The 21895-nt window shown below is 44.9% G+C and overlaps 1 protein-coding gene and 1 long non-coding RNA gene across 9 annotated transcripts in view; one reads left to right on the forward strand and one right to left on the reverse strand.

The window, feature by feature from the left end:
• Positions 1-195: 195 nt before the first annotated feature.
• LOC118384647 (SID1 transmembrane family member 2-like) overlaps positions 196-21895 on the reverse strand; it is a 30852-nt gene continuing 9152 nt past the window's right edge. Inside the window, exons 3-27 of one of the 8 annotated variants that reach the window (XM_052524199.1) lie at positions 20522-20686; positions 20131-20176; positions 19588-19689; positions 17094-17177; positions 16668-16833; positions 16344-16437; positions 16177-16235; positions 15922-15933; positions 15379-15426; positions 14876-14950; positions 14612-14674; positions 14077-14195; positions 12713-12786; positions 12433-12499; positions 12183-12256; positions 11962-12085; positions 10488-10605; positions 10093-10229; positions 5925-6033; positions 5534-5610; positions 4851-4897; positions 4117-4222; positions 3060-3170; positions 2584-2697; positions 196-882 (exon numbers count right to left, since the gene is read on the reverse strand). In XM_052524199.1, coding sequence (XP_052380159.1) covers positions 820-882; positions 2584-2697; positions 3060-3170; positions 4117-4222; positions 4851-4897; positions 5534-5610; positions 5925-6033; positions 10093-10229; positions 10488-10605; positions 11962-12085; positions 12183-12256; positions 12433-12499; positions 12713-12786; positions 14077-14195; positions 14612-14674; positions 14876-14950; positions 15379-15426; positions 15922-15933; positions 16177-16235; positions 16344-16437; positions 16668-16833; positions 17094-17177; positions 19588-19689; positions 20131-20176; positions 20522-20686 — 2254 coding nt within the window. In that variant the 3' untranslated portion in view covers positions 196-819. Of the gene's footprint in view, positions 883-2583; positions 2698-3059; positions 3171-4116; positions 4223-4850; positions 4898-5533; positions 5611-5924; positions 6034-10092; positions 10230-10487; positions 10606-11961; positions 12086-12182; positions 12257-12432; positions 12500-12712; positions 12787-14076; positions 14196-14611; positions 14675-14875; positions 14951-15378; positions 15427-15921; positions 15934-16176; positions 16236-16314; positions 16438-16667; positions 16834-17093; positions 17178-19587; positions 19690-20130; positions 20177-20521; positions 20687-21895 lie in introns of those variants that run through there. The other 7 variants (XM_052524200.1, XM_052524205.1, XM_052524201.1 and 4 more) reach the window with 7 other exon arrangements.
• On the forward strand, positions 6047-8228 carry LOC127931453 (uncharacterized). The gene is made up of 3 exons (XR_008141237.1): positions 6047-6533; positions 7902-8091; positions 8130-8228. It is a non-coding gene; the product is annotated as an uncharacterized LOC127931453 (long non-coding RNA).

Below are 21895 nucleotides of genomic sequence, written 5' to 3' on the forward strand. Positions count from 1 at the left end.
ACACAACGGAAAGTATTAACTTTTGCAACGAAAATTTGAATTTCTTGGCCAAGTTCAGGTAGTCTTTCCCTGATTGTCAATTCTCTTCCATTTGGTGCCTAATGAACACAACCCATGTTTGGATTTCCTTTTCATCCTGCTTGTCAGTAACTTAAAATACAAAACCTAGAGACAGATTATACTAATGAATACACCTTTATCATTGTGGACAAACTTTATTCAGTAACTGTTCCATCACATAATCCCAAGTTTTCTTATACTACAGTGCAAAATATATTTTCCTCACCAGCTAAGGACGTAGTTAGTAATTACAATACAATCAATGATCTCTCAGGGACAGATCCATCCGGCGTACAGTATCCGACTGAGCCATAGAAATAAATACAGACCACATGATTAGAACATTAAAGGCCACCGACAGACTGGACATGAGGTGTGTTCTCACTCCCACACAGGCACACAGACTATACATGTTTAAATGCATTGATGGAGTTGCAAGTCAGTAATGATGCAATATAAATTACATTCGTACTGTTAACATTATCCGCAATAAGAAAACACGATGACCACAGTAATATCAGATGGCAGGAAGGAGAAATGTCAGCATGTCTTGGTGAACCAGACTCATTGATTGGCACGCCACGTGTTCATACAGATTCCAACTTGGGGGAGGGCGCACCAACCTTCCAACTCTTTGATTGGCTGAGAGATGCCCAGCCCGCCTGCAGTCAGGGAGACAAAGCCATTGGGTGTGTCAGTTGCCACCGTGTCACTATTGGCCAGCGAGAAACGTTAAGGCGGAGCCAGAGAGTTGCTTTCTCAGAAGACGAAAATCTTGTCTCTCTGGACGTTGTTCAAGTCATCGTCCATGGTGAGGAGAACCTGGCAGAGAAAGCAGAGGAGTCAGTCACTATCTGGGTATGTTTGGGTCAGGAATGGGAGGTCTTCATCAATGCTCAGCAATAACCATGTCCATGGTGTGAAATCTGTGTTCCCCTCCATTTTATAATACAGTCGTGGCAAAAAGTTTTGAGAATGACACATTAATTATCACAAAGTCTGCTGCCTCAGTGTCTTTAGATGTTTTTGTCAGATGTTACTATGGAATACTGAAGTATAATTACAAGCATTTCATAAGTGTCAAAGGCTTTTATTGACAATTACATGAAGTTGGTGCAAAGAGTCTATATTTGCAGTGTTGACCCTTCTTTTTCAAGAATATGCTGTCAATCAACTTCTGGGCCACATCCTGACTGATGGCAGCCAATTCTTGCATAATCAATGCTTGGAGTTTGTCAGAATCTGTGGGTTTTTGTTTGTCCACCCACCTCTTGAGGATTGACCACAAGTTCTCAATGGGATTAAGGTCTGGGGAGTTTCCTAGCCATGGACCCAAAATATCAATGTTTTGTTCCCCGAGCCACTTAGTTATCATTTTGCCTTATGGCAAGGTGCTCCATCATGCTGGAAAAGGCATTGTTTGTCACCAAACTGTTCCTGGATGGTTGGGAGAAGTTGCTCTCGGAGGATGTGTTGGGTACCATTCTTTATTCATGGCCGTGTTCTTAGGCAAAATTGTGAGTGAGCCCACTCCCTTGGCTGAGAAGCAACCCCACACATGAATGGTCTCAGGATGCTTTGTTGGCATGACACAGGACTGATGGTAGCGCTCACCTTGTCTTCTATGATGCCCCAAACAATCGGAAAGGGGATTCATCAGAGAAAATGACTTTAACCAGTCCAATCCCTGTACCTTTTGCAGAATATCAGTCTGTCCCGATGTTTTTCCTGGAGAGAAGTTGCTGCCCTTCTTGACACCAGGCCATCCTCCAAAAGTCTTTGGCTCACTGTGCGTGCAGATGCACTCACACCTGCCTGCTGCCATTCCTGATCAAGCTCTGTACTAGTGGTGCCCCGATCCCGCAGCTGAATCAACTTTAGGAGACGGTCCTGGCACTTGCTAGACTTTCTTGAGCGCCCTGAAGCATTCTTCACAACAATTGAACCGCTTTCCTTGAAGTTCTTGATGAGCCGATAAATGGTTGATTTAGGTGCAATCTTACTGGCAGCAATATCCTTGCCTGTGAATCCCTTTTTGTGAAAAGCAATGATGATGGCACATGTTTCCTTGCAGGTAACCATGGTTGACAGAGGAAGAACAATGATTCCAAGCAGCACCCTCCTTTTGAAGCTTCCAGTCTGTTATTTGAACTCAATCAGCATGACAGAGTGATCTCCAGCCTTGTCCTCATCAACACTCACACCTGTGTTAACCAGAGAATCACTGACATGATGTCAGCTGGTCCTTTTGTGGCAGGGCTGAAAGGCAGTGGAAATGTTTTTTGGGGATTCAGTTCATTTGCATGGCAAAGAGGGTCTTTGCAATTAATTGCAATTCATTTGATCACTCTTCATAACATTCTGGAGTATATGCAAATTGCCATCATACAAACTGACGCAGCAGACTTTGTGAAAATTAATATTTGTGTAATTCTCAAAACCTTTGACCACGACTGTACTATGAAATGAGTGTCGCATGGCCCTCCCCAGAGGCGTACACGCACACACCAAACACACACTCACCAAGAAGGAACCAAACATGGCAATGGAAGACAGGAAGTGCCAGATGTCGTGGTCGTCAAAGAAGGAGAGCACGATGCAATCACGGTTGTGTTCCCGGGACTCGGCGGGGGTTTTCTATGGCGGGAGAGAGGGGACAAAGCCGTCAGTGCCACAGTGAAAGGTGAATGTTGGGGTTATGTGACCATGACGTGATGTGTAAACGTGTGATGTTTTCAAGTGTGGTACTACAGATACCATGACCCCCATAAGACAGGGCTTCCCAAACCTCTCCTCAGGGACCCCCAGAACACTCACAATTTTGTTGTACACCTGAACTAGCATACCTGATTCAACTTACCTACACAGACAAGTGTTTGATTAATCAGGTGTGCTAGCTCTGGAACCGTTTGAATACATGGAATGGCTGAGGGCCCCCGAAGAGGGGTGTGTAAGGCTGACGTGTGGTGGAAGCCACTGATCTGTAAGGCTGTGCTGACCTGCCAGGTACTGAGGCCCTGGAAGAAGAAGAAGAGAGCGAAGCCCCACACCACGGCTGTGAAGAGGATACACACCATGGCCATGCACTGGATCCTCTCACCGCTACGGAGCTACACACACATTCACAGAAACACAACGTCATCTGTGATTGTACACCCGGAACATGTTCTACGTTGTTTCATGTGTCCGATGTGCACTTTCCAAATACACACAATACTGATAGAATATGGCAACAGGTCAAACAAAGCACATTTAAGTAGAATGTTTCAATTTAGAATGTCTGTTGCTAAGAACCAGAATCATTGATGATTTAAAAGTCATTCTTTCATTCCCATGGTGAGTCTAAAACCATACAAATACATTGACATTTTATCACAATTGAATAGAGCATGTTTCGTACTGAGAATGTTTGGTTGTTACGTGCCAATGTTGATTTGGAACTCAGTTTGTGGCAACAACCTCATTGACTAGAAGTGTGACTTGCTTTCGAAAGATTGATCCATTTCTCAATAATGAGCGACTACATCCAGCGATTTGTCCAGGCTGTACCATGGATGGAATCATGGACCGCACAGCAGTAGGTGGGCAGCCTGGGTCTGTGGGAGATGGAGCAGTACTGGACAAAACCAGCTCAGCCACAAGGCCATGCTCGTTGAGCACAGCCAGCACCTGCCTGCGCAGGAGCAGAGGCGTCTGGTCGACTTGTACAGGGAGGTGAGGCGCTGTCTTCTCTTTTACAGAGTGACAGTGACCCTGAACATCATACACCATGAGATGACTAAGGCGTTGGCATGGTGAGGAGTGACGAGCAGTGGCTCTTTGATGATGAGGAGATGGAGGAAACTGGAAGCTATTCTAAGGGTGTTAGGAGCTGCAGAGATGAACTTATTGTCTGCCTCTGAATCACACTGACAGATCTTTATTTTGTAGTAGCAGAAGTTAGTTAAGATTTATCTTTTTTTTTAAACCCTTATCCGTCAATGTCTTAAAACAATTCCACATGCTAGCTTAGACCCCATATGCTAGCTTAGACACCCAACCCCCCCCCACACACACCTTCATGATGATGTAGAAGGCAAAGTAGAGTAGCAAGTTGCAGATGGCGATGGCCAGCAGGTAAGAGGCAAAGTCATTGGGTGTCTTTAGTAGCCCGTAGGCAGCCCTGTACAGACAGAACACAACAACACAATGTATGTCAGTGATGAGTTGTCGACTCTACTCAAATCGCCACCCATGGTTGTGGGTGTGTAATGACTGTTCTACAGAGCAAATGGATACCTTGCCTCATCAGGCTGAGTGAGTCGCAATAAATGACATTGACAGAAAGGGACATACATGAATCACTTAAAGTAGGTGTGAAAGACCATTGTTAAAGAACACGGCATGATGAGGTCAAACAATGTACAGATCTGACATCTTAATTTGACCCCGTTTCTCACAGCAGGAAAATAAAAATCATTCAGCAACAGGAAATGTGAATTATTACGTCGATTATAATTCATGGACATTTTTGTAGGGGTTGATACATTTTTTGCTCGGGCAAATCAAGTCTGGCATTTTAAATTGGAAATCGGGACAGAAGCCTTTTTAAACCCTAATACACTAGAATTAGCATTTCATGCTGCGCAGGAAAATTATATGCGACAACATAGTGATCAAATGAAGATACCAGATCTGTACTTTGCGAACCTGACCGAAAAAAGAAATAACAATGTGTCACATATAAAGAACACTGCAGTAAAGGCAGTCCAGTCGGAATAAGATAGTGAGTGAATGAAGGAAATACTCACAGAGACCAGTTCACTATGTTTCCCATCACCAGCAGAACCATTCGGTCCTAACACAGTGTGAGAGAGAGAGAGAAACATTTACTTGTGGATTTGTGAATCTTTCGTAACGTTAGTCTCCATACAGTGTGTGTATGTACAGTATACCAATGACTGTGTATATATATATATATATATATATATATATATATATATATATATATATATATATATATATGACAAAGCCATCGATCACGCGACACCATTCATTCCTATGTGAAGACTCAATAGTGTATTGAAGCCAAATTAAGTCGGTTAAGATGGCGTCTCATGGAGCCATAAGATACGCAGTTTGAGCTACTCCAGGAAGTGACGTTGCAGCCTAGCCCAGTGCTGCTGCCCCCCCCCCCTCTCATTGAGTAACTCAAGTTGAAGGCCAACCGGGCTACTGAAGGCTGCAATTAGAAACTAAATTAAACTTCTTCTGTGTGGGATTGAAAAATAAATTGGTTCAAGGACATACTGCACATCTGGTTTGTTAGAAGCAATTATTAGTAGATTGGAAAAATGGCAATCATTGTGGTCATTCACCATAATGGGGGGTTCAGATTTTATGCAAACAATGCCTGCAGTTTCGCGGTCGGCCATGAACTTCCGTGTCTTTAATGAGAGGGGGCAGTAGTTCCCCCCCCCTGACGTATACTCACAATATACATGGGACCACTGCACTGGCGGATACAGTCGGTGTAGATCACATACACAATCCTGCGCAGGATGCCAGAATCTGAAACACAAACAAATAGAATAGACGGACACCTGTCCATAGCCCTGTAACTTTCCTAGCCCCTACTCCTAGGTTCCTGTCTTCAGGGTCATTTTTCCTAGCCCCTACTCCTAGGTTCCTGTCTTCAGGGTCATTTTTCCTAGCCCCTACTCCTAGGTTCCTGTCTTCAGGGTCATTTTTCCTAGCCACTGTGCTTCTGCCTCTGCATTGCTTGCTCTATGTGGTTTTTGGCTGGGTAAAGGAAGTAAATTGCTCATGTAAAAAAGGGCTTTTAAAAATAACAAATACATACATGCGATTGATTGACTCCTTACCCAGTCTCCAGCGACCCATGTAGTAGAGCTGGGTGCTGAGCAGCATGGTGGCCAGGATGTGGAGGACAGAGAAGACGATCCAGAACACCATGTTGCCCTTCCCGAACACCTGGACACAACAGACACAGGTAGACACACCTCCATCAGGAATTTGACACTTAATTTTTTTTATTTTTTATTTTACCTTTATTTAACCAGGCAAGTAATTTAAGAACACATTCTTATTTTCAATGACGGCCTAGGAACAGTGGGTTAACTGCCTGTTCAGGGGCAGAATGACAGATTTGTACATTGTCAGCTCGGGGGTTTGAACTCGCAACCTTCCGGTTACTAGTCCAAAGCTCTAACCACTAGGCTACCCTGCCGCCCTGTACAACTTGCTGAATGATGATTCTATAGGTTCTATATGTCAGAGTCTACAGTTCAAATTAAAGTTTATTTGTCACGTATACAACAGGTGTAGTAGACCTTACAGTGAAATGCTGAATACAACAGGTGTAGTAGACCTTACAGTGAAATGCTGAATACAACAGGTGTAGTAGACCTTACAGTGAAATGCTGAATACAACAGGTGTAGTAGACCTAACAGTGAAATGCTGAATACAACAGGTGTAGTAGACCTTATAGTGAAATGCTGAATACAACAGGTGTAGTAGACCTTACAGTGAAATGCTGAATACAACAGGTGTAGTAGACCTTACAGTGAAATGCTGAATACAACAGGTGTAGTAGACCTTACAGTGAAATGCTGAATACAACAGGTGTAGTAGACCTTACAGTGAAATGCTGAATACAACAGGTGTAGTAGACCTTACAGTGAAATGCTGAATACAACAGGTGTAGTAGACCTTACAGTGAAATGCTGAATACAACAGGTGTAGTAGACCTTACAGTGAAATGCTGAATACAACAGGTGTAGTAGACCTTACAGTGAAATGCTGAATACAACAGGTGTAGTAGACCTTACAGTGAAATGCTGAATACAACAGGTGTAGTAGACCTTACAGTGAAATGCTGAATACAACAGGTGTAGTAGACCTTACAGTGAAATGCTGAATACAACAGGTGTAGTAGACCTTACAGTGAAATGCTGAATACAACAGGTGTAGTAGACCTTACAGTGAAATGCTGAATACAACAGGTGTAGTAGACCTTACAGTGAAATGCTGAATACAACAGGTGTAGTAGACCTTACAGTGAAATGCTGAATACAACAGGTGTAGTAGACCTTACAGTGAAATGCTGAATACAACAGGTGTAGTAGACCTTACAGTGAAATGCTGAATACAACAGGTGTAGTAGACCTTACAGTGAAATGCTGAATACAACAGGTGTAGTAGACCTTACAGTGAAATGCTGAATACAACAGGTGTGGTAGACCTAACAGTGAAATGCTGAATACAACAGGTGTGGTAGACCTTACAGTGAAATGCTGAATACAACAGGTGTAGTAGACCTTACAGTGAAATGCTGAATACAACAGGTGTAGTAGACCTTACAGTGAAATGCTGAATACAACAGGTGTAGTAGACCTTACAGTGAAATGCTGAATACAACAGGTGTAGTAGACCTTACAGTGAAATGCTGAATACAACAGGTGTAGTAGACCTTACAGTGAAATGCTGAATACAACAGGTGTAGTAGACCTTACAGTGAAATGCTGAATACAACAGGTGTAGTAGACCTTACAGTGAAATGCTGAATACAACAGGTGTAGTAGACCTTACAGTGAAATGCTGAATACAACAGGTGTAGTAGACCTTACAGTGAAATGCTGAATACAACAGGTGTAGTAGACCTTACAGTGAAATGCTGAATACAACAGGTGTAGTAGACCTTATAGTGAAATGCTGAATACAACAGGTGTAGTAGACCTTACAGTGAAATGCTGAATACAACAGGTGTAGTAGACCTTACAGTGAAATGCTGAATACAACAGGTGTAGTAGACCTTATAGTGAAATGCTGAATACAACAGGTGTAGTAGACCTTACAGTGAAATGCTGAATACAACAGGTGTAGTAGACCTTACAGTGAAATGCTGAATACAACAGGTGTAGTAGACCTTACAGTGAAATGCTGAATACAACAGGTGTAGTAGACCTTACAGTGAAATGCTGAATACAACAGGTGTAGTAGACCTTACAGTGAAATGCTGAATACAACAGGTGTAGTAGACCTTATAGTGAAATGCTGAATACAACAGGTGTAGTAGACCTTATAGTGAAATGCTGAATACAACAGGTGTAGTAGACCTTACAGTGAAATGCTGAATACAACAGGTGTAGTAGACCTTACAGTGAAATGCTGAATACAACAGGTGTAGTAGACCTTACAGTGAAATGCTGAATACAACAGGTGTAGTAGACCTTACAGTGAAATGCTGAATACAACAGGTGTAGTAGACCTTACAGTGAAATGCTGAATACAACAGGTGTAGTAGACCTTACAGTGAAATGCTGAATACAACAGGTGTAGTAGACCTTACAGTGAAATGCTGAATACAACAGGTGTAGTAGACCTTACAGTGAAATGCTGAATACAACAGGTGTAGTAGACCTTATAGTGAAATGCTGAATACAACAGGTGTAGTAGACCTTACAGTGAAATGCTGAATACAACAGGTGTAGTAGACCTTACAGTGAAATGCTGAATACAACAGGTGTAGTAGACCTTACAGTGAAATGCTGAATACAACAGGTGTAGTAGACCTTACAGTGAAATGCTGAATACAACAGGTGTAGTAGACCTTACAGTGAAATGCTGAATACAACAGGTGTAGTAGACCTTACAGTGAAATGCTTACTTACAGGCTCTGACCAACAGTGCAATTTTTAAGGGAAAAAAAAGGTATTAGGTGAACAATAGATCAGTAAAGAAATAAAAACAGTGAAAAACAACAGTAGAGAGGCTATATACAGTAGAGAGGCTATATACAGTAGAGAGGCTATATACAGTAGCGAGGCTATATACAGTAGAGAGGCTATATACAGTAGCGAGGCTATATACAGTAGAGAGGCTATATACAGTAGCGAGGCTATATACAGTAGAGAGGCTATATACAGTAGAGAGGCTATATACAGTAGCGAGGCTATATACAGTAGCGAGGCTATATACAGTAGAGAGGCTATATACAGTAGCGGGGCTATATACAGTAGAGGCTATATACAGTAGCGAGGCTATATACAGTAGAGAGGCTATATACAGTAGCGAGGCTATATACAGTAGCGAGGCTATATACAGTAGAGGGGCTATATACAGTAGAGGGGCTATATACAGTAGAGAGGCTATATACAGTAGAGAGGCTATATACAGTAGCGAGGCTATATACAGTAGCGAGGCTATATACAGTAGCGAGGCTATATACAGTAGCGAGGCTATATACAGTAGAGGCTATATACAGTAGCGAGGCTATATACAGTCGAGAGGCTATATACAGTCGAGAGGCTATATACAGTAGAGAGGCTATATACAGTAGCGAGGCTATATACAGTAGCGGGGCTATATACAGTAGAGGGGCTATATACAGTAGAGAGGCTATATACAGTAGCGAGGCTATATACAGTAGAGAGGCTATATACAGTAGCGAGGCTATATACAGTAGCGGGGCTATATACAGTAGCGGGGCTATATACAGTAGAGGGGCTATATACAGTAGAGGGGCTATATACAGTAGAGGGGCTATATACAGTAGAGAGGCTATATACAGTAGAGGGGCTATATACAGTAGAGGGGCTATATACAGTAGCGAGGCTATATACAGTAGCGAGGCTATATACAGTAGCGAGGCTATATACAGTAGCGAGGCTATATACAGTAGCGAGGCTATATACAGTAGAGAGGCTATATACAGTAGCGAGGCTATATACAGTTGCGAGGCTATATACAGGCACCAGTTAGTCGGGCTGATTGAGGCAGTATGTACATGTAGGTATGGCTAAAGTGCCTATGCATATATGATAAACAGAGAGTAGCAGTAGTGTAAAAGAGGGGTTGGCGGGTGGTGGAAGGCGGGACACAATGCAGATATCCCAGGTAGCCAATGTGCGGGGGGGGCACCGGTTAGTCTGGCTAATTGAGGTAGTATGTACATGAATGTATAGTTGGGTGTTTGTAGTGTTTTGTCTGTCAGTCTGCCTGTCTGTGTGTCCACGCCCCTAGTCACTCACCACTCCTAGCACAGAGAAGAAGATGACAGCAGCCAGACAGGCGTAGGCAGTGTAAGCGCTGGCATTGATATCTGGGTGTCTCTTCTGGTACAGCTTTAACACACACAGCCCAGCGATCATATACATGAAGGAGGTGTCTGACAGACAGGAGACAGAGAAGGAAAGGGAGACATTAATGACGTTTCCTACAGTACAGAATACCTTCCAGTACAGTTACTGTGAAGTAGCCCGAGTCCCAGATCTGTTTGTGTTGTCTTGGAGTCACAGCAATGTAGTTGGGCAAGACAGAATGAACCGATCTGGGACTTCGGCTGATTGAGAAAGGCATCTATTAAGGATTTGTGTTACAGTATCTTCCGGATCTCCCAATAACCCAACCGTGACATTAGTCTCACCGAACTGGAAGTTGGTGTAGTTGGGGCAGACGTGGTAGCAGGCACTCAGCAGCCCCTCCATCATCAGAGCTGTGCCCATGGCGTAGAACAGCCCAAAGTGCTTAGGGATGCCACACTCCTGCATACAGGGAGGGAGGGAGAGACAGAGGCTCAGAATTACAGTATATCATTGTCACTAGCTGGCTTTCCATCCAATTGGCGACAGATTTTCATGCAAACATTCTAAAATCCCCATAAAAACAAACCAACAAACAATATGCACATTTTGCCACCAGACATCTGTTTCCATCAAATGGACTTGTGGATTTTTAAAAAATGGCTGTGTGATGTTGTATAGAAAAAGAGAAACATATGACCATCCAATGTTCATTTCTCTAGAGGTTATTTAAGTAGTGGTGTTTCACAGCGGTGTCTGAGCTGGCGAAGAGCCCACTCAGATGGAAACGCTGTCGTTATGGTGCGTCTGATTAAATCACCCTGGGAGTACGTACGCGTTTCAATTCCAATGTACAGAATAAAACATTCAAATGGGTTTCCCAAAAAAAGTTCAAATGGGTTTCCATCACATTTTCAACTTAACTGATGGTTTTGTCACTAAAAATGTTGTGTTATTTAGGGAATGTGCCCATAATGGTCTTGGCACGAGCGCTCCAGCCAACAGCTTGCAGATACAGTGTGGGTAAAATCTACACGAGATTATGGACAAAAGAGCGAGAATTTTTACTTGTCAAATGGCAGCCAAGCATCGATCGTCATGTCACCAGAATAAGACATATATTGGAAAGGCGCCTCAAGCTAAGTCACCATTCACTTTCACCACCCGGTGAAATTCATTACTTCTTTAATCTGTAGCCTAATAAACCCCATGCTTTCCCTAATCATAGTGGGAGGACCACACAACATATCACTGCATGACTCGATATGATGGTTATTTTAGCAACATTTGCGCATAAAAAGCTTTTCCACTGCAATTTCTCACATAATTAATTTAACCTACACAAAACCCACCTTGTCCAGCGTATTTTGGAAAGTTTACCGACAAATTTTCTATTTCCATCAGGCATGTCGTCAAATGTTCTATACGAGACGTACTTGACATAAAAAGTTGGGATGGAAACCTGTTTACTGGTATGGAACGTTCCATAGTGTAGGACACCCTCATGTCAACACCATGGGTGCTGATATGAATTCCATACATGGAAATATCAACGTGTTCATTTCATGTTCTAATTGTTGATCACACTGCTATAATACCCTACCTGTACCAGGGGTTGGTTTAGAGGTTTGTGTTGCCACCCCTGGAACACATACTGTCCCTAGAAGCAGCGGTTCGATCCCCCAGTTCCACCACTCTCATACTCTGTACTGTACCCCCGTCAGATTACTACCTGTCACATGCTCTAATCTACAGCTGTCAATAAAACAATTACAAATACAAAATATACAAAAGCATCATCTCAGTTTGATCTCTCACCAGTGCGTTGAGGTCGTTGCGGTCCAGCGCTCTGCTGTGGATGACGTCTCTCTGCAGCACGATGAGCAGGAAGAGGAGGCCCAGCATCACGTAACCAAGGTTACTCAGTATGTTGTTGAAGGCACTGCACACCAGAGGGTAGAGAATGGATGTCATGAATGATACAAGTCATACACTACACGTACAGCCATATGCATTTTTCCCTTATGACACACACACACCTCAGATTCCCCAGGGGGTGTGCACACAGGAAGTTGTAGTAGCAGATGTCCTGATTTCCTGTCACGTTGACAACCTGGAGGAGACAGGGACATGTCAACATCAACACACTAGCCACCCACCCACCACGTGTGGATTCTACAGTCATATCTACTCACTCGAAGGCAATTCATTTACAAATGCACACGTTATAACTCTGTAATAATGTAGTAAATCTGCAGTTGGGGTGTGAGTGAGGGCAGCACACAGTACCGTTTGATAAGTGATGACCAGCTGGATGACAGGGAGGGCGTAGAACACACCGATGGTGGCAATATTCCTGAGGAGAGAAACACTGACATTAACTGCCATGACACTGACAGTTGTATAATTGCTAATCCCACTGATACAAAACAAAGCTACTCTCCTATCCAAAGAGGCAACTGATCACTAGCTAATTGTTATCATGCATACTGACAGACTGGAGGATGCCATAGGGTCATAACCCCAGCATTGATGTACAGATTTTGAGCAAACTCTCCGCCCCACTCACCAGAAGTAGATCTGGTACTTTTTACTCAGAACCCTCTTGTCTTTGCGAGCGAGGTCCGACACACACAGGTACTTCTGCAAAAGGACAAGCGACCACATGCGTTTCATTGGGAGGGAAAAGGTAAACAAAAACAACAGAAGATGAGTATAATATTGAGTGATGCACAGGGGAGGAGCGGTAGAGGGGGAATGGAGGAGGGATGTAGGAGAGGTAGAGGGGGAATGGAGGAGGGATGTAGGAGAGGTAGAGGGGGAATGGAGGAGGGATGTAGGAGAGGTAGAGGGGGAATGGAGGAGGGATGTAGGAGAGGTAGAGGGGGAATGGAGGAGGGATGTAGGAGCGGTAGAGGGGGAATGGAGGAGGGATGTAGGAGAGGTAGAGGGGGAATGGAGGAGGGATGTAGGAGAGGTAGAGGGGGAATGGAGGAGGGATGTAGGATAGGTAGAGGGGGAATGGAGGAGGGATGTAGGAGCGGTAGAGGGGGAATGGAGGAGGGATGTAGGAGAGGTAGAGGGGGAATGGAGGAGGGATGTAGGAGAGGTAGAGGGGGAATGGAGGAGGGATGTAGGAGAGGTAGAGGGGGAATGGAGGAGGGATGTAGGATAGGTAGAGGGGGAATGGAGGAGGGATGTAGGAGCGGTAGAGGGGGAATGGAGGAGGGATGTAGGAGAGGTAGAGGGGGAATGGAGGAGGGATATAGTAGAGGTAGAGGGGGAATGGAGGAGGGATGTAGGAGAGGTAGAGGGGGAAACGAGGAGGGATGAGGCATGTAGGAGAGGTAGAGGGGGAATGGAGGAGGGATGAGGGATGTCAGAGAGGTAGAGGGGGAATGGAGGAGGGATGAGGGATGTAGGAGAGGTAGAGGGGGAATGGAGGAGGGATGTAGGAGAGGTAGAGGGGGAATGGAGGAGGGATGAGGCATGTAGGAGAGGTAGAGGGGGAATGGAGGAGGGATGAGGCATGTAGGAGAGGTATAGGGGGAATGGAGGAGGGATGAGGGATGTCAGAGAGGTAGAGGGGGAATGGAGGAGGGATGAGGAATGTAGGAGAGGTAGAGGGGGAATCGATGAGGGATGAGGGATGTAGGAGAGGTAGAGGGGGAATGGAGGAGGGATGAGGGATGTAGGAGCGGTAGAGGGGGAATGGAGGAGGGATGAGGAATGTAGGAGAGGTAGAGGGGGAATGGAGGAGGGATGAGGGATGTAGGAGAGGTAGAGGGGGAATGGAGGAGGGATGAGGGATGTAGGAGAGGTAGAGGGGGAATGGAGGAGGGATGAGGGATGTAGGAGAGGTAGAGGGGGAATCGAGGAGGGATGAGGAATGTAGGAGAGGTAGAGGGGGAATGGAGGAGGGATGTGTCAGACCTTTGTGCGGACGATGTTCTTGTCCGAGTCGATGTCGGCCAACGTGTCATAGTCATCCTCCTCTATAGAGCTCAGAGACTCCTGTCGACTACGACCCGCTACACTCTCCAACGAACGCTCTGAGAGACGAAGAGAGAGAGAGACAGAGAGAGGAAACAGTAAGTTTGTCAGTGACTCAGGGCTATATTTCTCAATTTGATAGTTTATTGGTTTTACGGCTTAAGATTTAAAAAAAAATATGATTTGGGACATATTCAATAGATTGGTGATTCTGGCCAATGACGCATTCGTGATAATTACAAAATGTACAATTGAAATCATCCTCAACATTCCATCGTTATCTCTGCATACAGTCCAACATGATCGTTGACCATATGTGATTGTTTTGGTTGAGGTCTCCATCTGTGGTCATCAGAGCATTAAATTACATCAAAAGGTATATAGATCTTGAACACATTCTGAAGTGATTGACATGGGGCTGATTTATACAGTGAAGGGATGCGATTGGCTGGCTGGCTAAGGCAGTGAGGGTCACCAATGCGGATGGCTACGTGGTGGATGGCAGTTAGGAATGGTCTGCGTTTCAAAGTCTCCTGTCCTGATAAACAAACACAGATAAACCAATAAGAAACAAGAGCACTCCGCAGCCCTCCAATCAAGGGCCAGTTTGGTGGTGAAATGCTGTGCAACATGACGTGAAGACGTATTTTGTGCCATGTTGACCCATTGTGTGTATTTGCACATCGGGGTGTGTACAGTATGTGAGTAGACATCTGTATTTAGTCATCCTGCTCCATACCCATGTATCCGTAGTTGGCATCTGATGCTATGCTGTCTGTGATGGCCTCTGAGCTCAAAGTGCTGGCGTTGTCCACTGTAGAAACAATAGCAGAGAGAAACAACATTAAAAGTGTGCTTGAAGTGGTGTAAATATTCACTTTGGCTGTGTCCCAATTATCCTTCCTTCCTCCCAAAGTGTGCGCTTGTTCACTTCCCTTCACGGATTTGAAAGGAAATGACTGGTAAAAGAAATATGGTGAAAAGTGCAGCTAGTCCGTGACTCCCCCAGTCCAATGCTTTTAGAGCGGTGGGAAGTAGTGAAGGAGTGCACATTCACGAGGAGACTCATGTGAAACCAAGCAATGAGACACACAACAGACCTAGAACAGTGAAAGCCCGGCCATCCTCGGTTAGCTACATTGATTGACAACATCTTCACTCGAAACGTTTCAAATATCGTCACACTTGTAAAGTAAATGAGCACACACACACACACACACACACACACACACACTCACTCACCAAAGGAGCCGTATTCATAGGGGGAGACTGGAGTCACCCCTGGCTTTCCTGTGGGAACAGGTAGAGATCACGTCACATAAACGCACACCAAACACATGCAGTTAGTAGTCTACACTCTACCACAGCATCTAGATGAATGGTTAGTCAGAGAGGACACACCATGCCCTGTGGGTTCAGAGGTTGAAAAGTGAGGCAAGGGTTAATGCAAGGGTGCCCTAGGGTGCGAGTCCAATGGGAGATGAAGAGTGACTATTGAAAACAGAAGTCACTTTCAGTCAGACTCCCATTGGAACCAAACCACCGTAACCATCCTTTCATCCAAAGCATGACCATGGGCAAGTGTTTAGACATGCATGAGGATGATGATTCCTCATCCACCCAGATGATAAGCCGTCATCCCTCCACTGGATGACATCATACTGGTGATAATGACTGTGAGATGGGTGTAACCATTTGTATAGCATGCAGGACGGGTAATGAGTAGTGTGAAACTGTGGGAGAGGCTCAGTCACAGAGAATATACCACTGCTCCAACATTCTTACCCAGTAGAGAGGCTGAGCCAAAGTTTAGCATGGGGAGAAAGAAAAACGGACAAATTCAAATATACAACTTAAAGAGAAATAGACCAGTAAATCCTTCATCTGATGGGGCAACTATGAAATGGTACGCATTCCTTCTACAACTCATTTTTCAAACTTAAACACAGAGTTAGAGATGGTTCTCTCCCCTCTTCCCTGTACACCCCTCTGACAAGGAAGTACAACGGAGTGTGCCGTTGTAGTGGGTTGCTGGGATACCTGTCTCTGCGGGCGACATGTCCGCTGGGTTCAGAAGCCCCTCCCTCCTCCTGTGCATCCTGACCAGAGAAAAAACCCAGAGAGAGACACTTGAGTTCCAAAGCCTCTATATGACCGTGTATGAAATGGTGTACTTACTGTATACGACAGTGGGGCGATCGACAGACCTCTTGTTCTCCACACAGGCCACCAGGAAGGTGAGCAGGTAGAAGGAGAGGAAGATGCCCAGGCAGAATAGCATGCCCATCACGTACACATCCGCTGAGACGGAGAGAGGGGGATAGAGAGAGAGAGGAGGGGGGGGGACAGGGTAGAGCGTGGAAGGAGAGAGGGAGAGAGAGAGTGAGAGGAAGAGCAAATGAGAGAGATGTTAGAGAGAAACAGACAAATAGAAAGTGAGAGAGAGTCAGACAGTAACATTTCTATCTGCTACATTGATGTACTGTTTGATGGAGCTGAAGTCCTTTGGCCTGCCTGGCTGAGTGACTCACAGCTGATAGCGGGCGAGACGACCACGTCCAGTGTTTTACTGCGGTTGCCGGCATTGATGAGCTCATCTGGACGGAGGGGGTAGAAGCGCAGGGGACCCCCACATGCCTCGTCCTCCGTTTTCACCACCACCACCACATAGAAACTGTTACTAGGGAAGTCCTTCCTCTAGGGGCCACGAGATAAGAAAAGAGGGGAGAGGGGGAACAAGAGAGAGAGAGCGAGATAGAGAGAAAGAAAGCGAGAGAGAAAGAATAGCGAGAGAGGAGAGAAAAAGAGAGGAGAGAGGAGAGAGAAAGAGAAGAGAGAGAAAGAGAGAGAGAAAGAGAGAGTTGATGAAATGGTCGTCCATTGTGGCAAGTGAGCTGTAAAAATGTATTTATTGATCAATTACCTGATGTCTCCAGTGTGTGTGTGTGTATTTTTACCTGGACAGTGATGGCAGCTGTCTTGGTCATGGTTTGATACATTCCAATGAAGGCCACGTTGTTATCCAAGTCATACACTGGGCACTGATGAGAAGGTAGAATACAGAATTTAGCAATCAGAGAGGAACAAGTGTATCTGTATGTGTGTGTGTCTGCCTGAGAGCAGAACAGAGGCAGCCAGGGCTAATGTGGTTGCCACGGCAACAGACCCCATCAAGTGTGTGGAATGCAGATTTCTATATTGGCCTACATTTCAGAGACCCCACCCCCCCCTGTGTGAGCTGATAACACACCTGACAGAGCTTTACATTATGTTTTATTAACGCCTCTCTTTCACAGCTTTAAACTGCTTTAGGGTAAAACCAGTGCATTTCACAAGTTCATTCACAGCTGTCTAGGGTTTGCTGGGTTGCTCAGAATGAACTCAACACTGCCCGTGTGTTGTATATCGAAGGCTAGCCATTGGAGACAATAGGCTGAGGGACCACAGTCATTAGGGTACACCATAGCAAAGCGTTTTGCAACAGAAAACTAAAACAAGTGTTTATCTTTGCGTTTCTCAACAGTCCCTCCCTGTTTCAGTTCAGTTACTTCCGAGTTGTGGACTCGAGTCACACGATGACTCGATATAAAATAAAAACAACTTGAAACTTGACTTGGAGCCTCAACACTCAAGGACTCAACTTTGACTTGAGACTGATTACTTTAATTTATATGGCCAGGTTTTCTAATGTTTTGTCCGTCACGCATTTTGTGGCACAGAGTCTACGTGGATTATTCCACACGCAGCCAAAGGCATTACCCGCAGCACTGACCATGCAAAAACACCTGCAACAGATTGGCTAGTGAAACGCACACTCAGCACTCTGATTGGACCAGCAAACTGTCAATCAACACAGGTCGGGTGAGCTAGCAAGCAGATTTTGGTATGTAACAATTGCTTGAAATGGATCATTTACTCATGAAGCTTGCATTTGGAATTTGGAGTTCAAATGTATTATTACCGTGGTGAAGATGCACCATTGGCGTGGCTCTTCACTTGCACTCCTCAAACTCCCGCTGGCTGAAAGTGCTTTTTTCCCCTCTTGTTGACATGTTTGCTGTTGCTTTCACACGTGCATAGGCCCTGTTGCAAATCTATTTTCCATCTAATACTACAATAGTTGCTAGCGTTTCATCATTCCATCCCCGTAGCGTTTATTGCAACACGTAGACATTTCTGTTTCATGTTTGATAGGACTACAACACATTTACATTTAGCCGACCATTTCTTACCCTCTGAGTGGCGTGGTGTTTTATGGTGCACATGAACATTTACAGGACTCATGTGGTAGAAGTTCTGTTTATGTAATTAAATGTATGGTTCCCTTAGTTCATATTTCCCTTGGTTATGTCAGAGTTCCGTGTCTTCCTATTGCCGCGTTCAAAACAACTGGAAACTCGGAAATCTCATACTTCCGACTTCAGTGCGTTCAAGACAACTGGGACGTCGGGGGAAAAAACGAGCTCCGACTGGGACAAATCCTTTTAAACGGTCATCCAACTCAGAATTCCATCTCGGGATTCTAGAGCTCAGACTTTCAGACCTGAAGATCACCGATGTCGTGATTTGACCTCGTATTTTTCCTGAGTTCCCAGTTGTCTTGAAAGCAACATTAGTCTCTGTCATTCTGGTTGTGTGTGATAGCAGTGCGTGCGCCTCAGTGCATATAGAAATAGGCTACGTGGGCTGCGCTCCAGGCTTTGGAGAACGTAGAATAAGGTAAAAGGATTGATCCATGGATGCATGGTGTTGAAATATCATTATGTCTGATTAAGAGGAATGTACCAATGGATGTGGAAATTGCCTTTAAATTGTAGAATCAGTTTATTGGATGTAATTGCCAATTGGGTAATTGTATGGTTCTGGGGTCCGAGCTTATATTATTTATGCAGGTCTACCTGCTCCTGTTAAACAGATTCTATTTGGTTTCTCAAGGGGAGGCTGTACAGTCTTGCCCTCTACCTGTGTCCGTTCAGATTGTATCAGGCTTAACCTGAGGCTATTTCTTTTGGGCTATTGCAGGTGTACATTTGGTATGATATGGCGCTTTCACCATTGAATCACCAAGACCTGTAAATAAATGTACACTCCGAGCATGTCAACCTGCCTTGCCTTCTGCTGATGTCATGCCCTTACGACTGCCACAAGGTCCCTATTTTACAATGACATAAAGGTATGTTGCAGACAACATAATGAAAAGGGCTGTCCTGGAGCCTCGATAAATAAATAAAGATTTCTAGTTGAGAAAGTCATTGCGTGTACAGATTTATTTTTTATTTATTTTTTTACTTGAAAACTTCTGACTCGACACGCTCTTAGAATGCACGACTTAGACTTGACCCATTAGACTTTGGACTCGACTTGTGACTTAATACTTGCTTGTGACTGGAATAATAGTGACTTGGTCCCACCTCCGGTGCCTAATGAACAGGTTTGGTCAAGTTAGTTTACCTGGATGTCCTGGATGGACATGACAGAGCACGGGAAGGTCATCTCGGAGTTGACCTTGACGATAACCGTGTCCACTCCGTCAGGGAACACATATTTGAAGTACTAAGAGAAAAAAAAAAATTGGGAGTTATAATTAAAAATAAAAGGATAATTCAGATTATTATTATAATATATATTTTTAATGTAATGCATACTTCCTAACAATACTATTCTACTATGTTGATAGATCTACAGTTTTGAAAGACAAATCTATAGAATACAAAATGCAAAACATTTGTACACGCAAAATGTGTGATGTAACAATATAAATGTCCTTCCGTCTCGGTCTCGACAGCTGTTACGCAACACCTCAACAAATCACGCACACACATCCCTTCTTTAATCTCAATCACCTTCTTGGCCCTGGCCTTTAGACTTAAACAACCCCCCCCCCCCCCCCACACACACACACACCTCATGGCCACAGTATAAGGGTTTTATGGGAAATATGCTGTGTGCGTATGTATCCACGTGTATTTGAGTGTGAGTGGCTATGTTTCTCACCTGGGGTTGGGATGGTGAAGCAGTGAAGCTGAACTTCTTGTCTGTACTGTAATGGAGACAATAACCACTCAACAATAACATTAGCCAGTCAGGTCACACATACTGTACAGGACGCCATCTCTACTCTATGAGTGATGCTGTTGTGTCTTGGCTTGCTGTAGAAATAGGCCGTCACGATCGTGTGTAGTCAAGAAGGCAGTGTTTAATGCAAATTAGACCAGCTCTGCACAGTAGCAGAATAGTGATATAAGCTATGATGACTCAGAGTATTGACTATGTACTGTTGTGGGAGGCTGTGTAAGGCATGTAGTTCTACAACCAGATATCAGGTATCATGCATTCGCTCGGCTAGCTAGCAGGAAGGTAATGATCCCGGATGAAGATGACTCACTGGAGGGTGAAGCTGTCCACGCGGCTGATCCTCAGCTGGTAGTGGGTGCCCAAGCTGGACAGGGTGGACACGTCCACAAAGAAGTACTGGGTCTCGGTGAGGGAGCGGGTGGGGGGCTGGCACAGCGTTCGGCCCACATGGGCATAGGGGTACTTCCTCTGATACCTGTAGCAGGGAGGGGGGCAAAGAGATAGCACTTCTCCACTCATTTCTATTAATCCAGGAAGTCCCATTGAGGCCAGAAGACCATTTTCTATATACACTGCTAAAAAAAACAAAGGGAACACTAAAATAACACATCCTAGATCTGAATGAATGAAATATTCTTATTAAATACTTTTTTCTTCACATAGTTGAATGTGCTGACAACAGAATCACACAAAAATTATCAAATGTATCAACCCATGGAGGTCTGGATTTGGAGTCACACTCAAAATTAAAGTGGAAAACCACACTACAGGCTGATCCAACTTTGATGTAATATCCTTAAAACAAGTCAAAATGAGGCTCAGTAGTGTGTGTGGCCTCCACGTGCCTGTATGACCCCCCTACAACGCCTGGGCATGCTCCTGATGAGGTGGCGGATGGTCTCCTGAGGGATCTCCTCCCAGACCTGGACTAAAGCATCCGCCAACTCCTGGACAGTCTGTGGTGCAACGTGGCGTTGGTGGATGGAGTGAGACATTATGTCCCAGATGTGCTCAATTGAATTCAGGTCTGGGAAACGGGCGGGCCAGTCCATAGCATCAATGCCTTCCTCTTGCAGGAACTGCTGACACACTCCAGCCACATGAGGTCTAGCATATACACGGCCAATCGCACCAGTATATGGTCTCACAAGGGGTATGAGAATCTCATCTCGGTACCTAATGGCAGTCAGGCTACCTCTGGCGAGCACATGGAGGGCTGTGCGGGCCCCCAAAGAAATGCCACCCCACCCCACACCATGACTGACCCACCGCCAAACCGGTCATGCTGGAGGATGTTGCAGGCAGCAGAACGTTCTGCACGGCGTCTTCAGACTGTCACATGTGCTCAGTGTGAACCTGCTTTCATCTGTGAAGAGCACAGGGCTACTGTGGCGAATTTGCCAATCTTGGTGTTCTCTGGCAAATGCCAAACGTCATGCACGGTGTTGGGCTGTAAGCACAACCCCCACCTGTGGACGTCGGGCCCTCATACCACCCTCATGGAGTCTGTTTCTGACCGTTTGAGCAGACACATGCACATTTGTGGCCTGCTGGAGGTCATTTTGCAGGGCTCTGGCAGTGCTCCTCCTGCTCCTCCTTGCACAAAGGCGGAGGTAGCGGTCCTGCTGCTGGGTTGTTGCCCTCCTCCACATCTCCTGGTAGCTGGCCTGTCTCCTGGTAGTGC

The sequence above is a fragment of the Oncorhynchus keta genome, chromosome 1 (assembly GCF_023373465.1).
Source record: "Oncorhynchus keta strain PuntledgeMale-10-30-2019 chromosome 1, Oket_V2, whole genome shotgun sequence".
Lineage (NCBI taxonomy): Eukaryota > Metazoa > Chordata > Actinopteri > Salmoniformes > Salmonidae > Oncorhynchus > Oncorhynchus keta.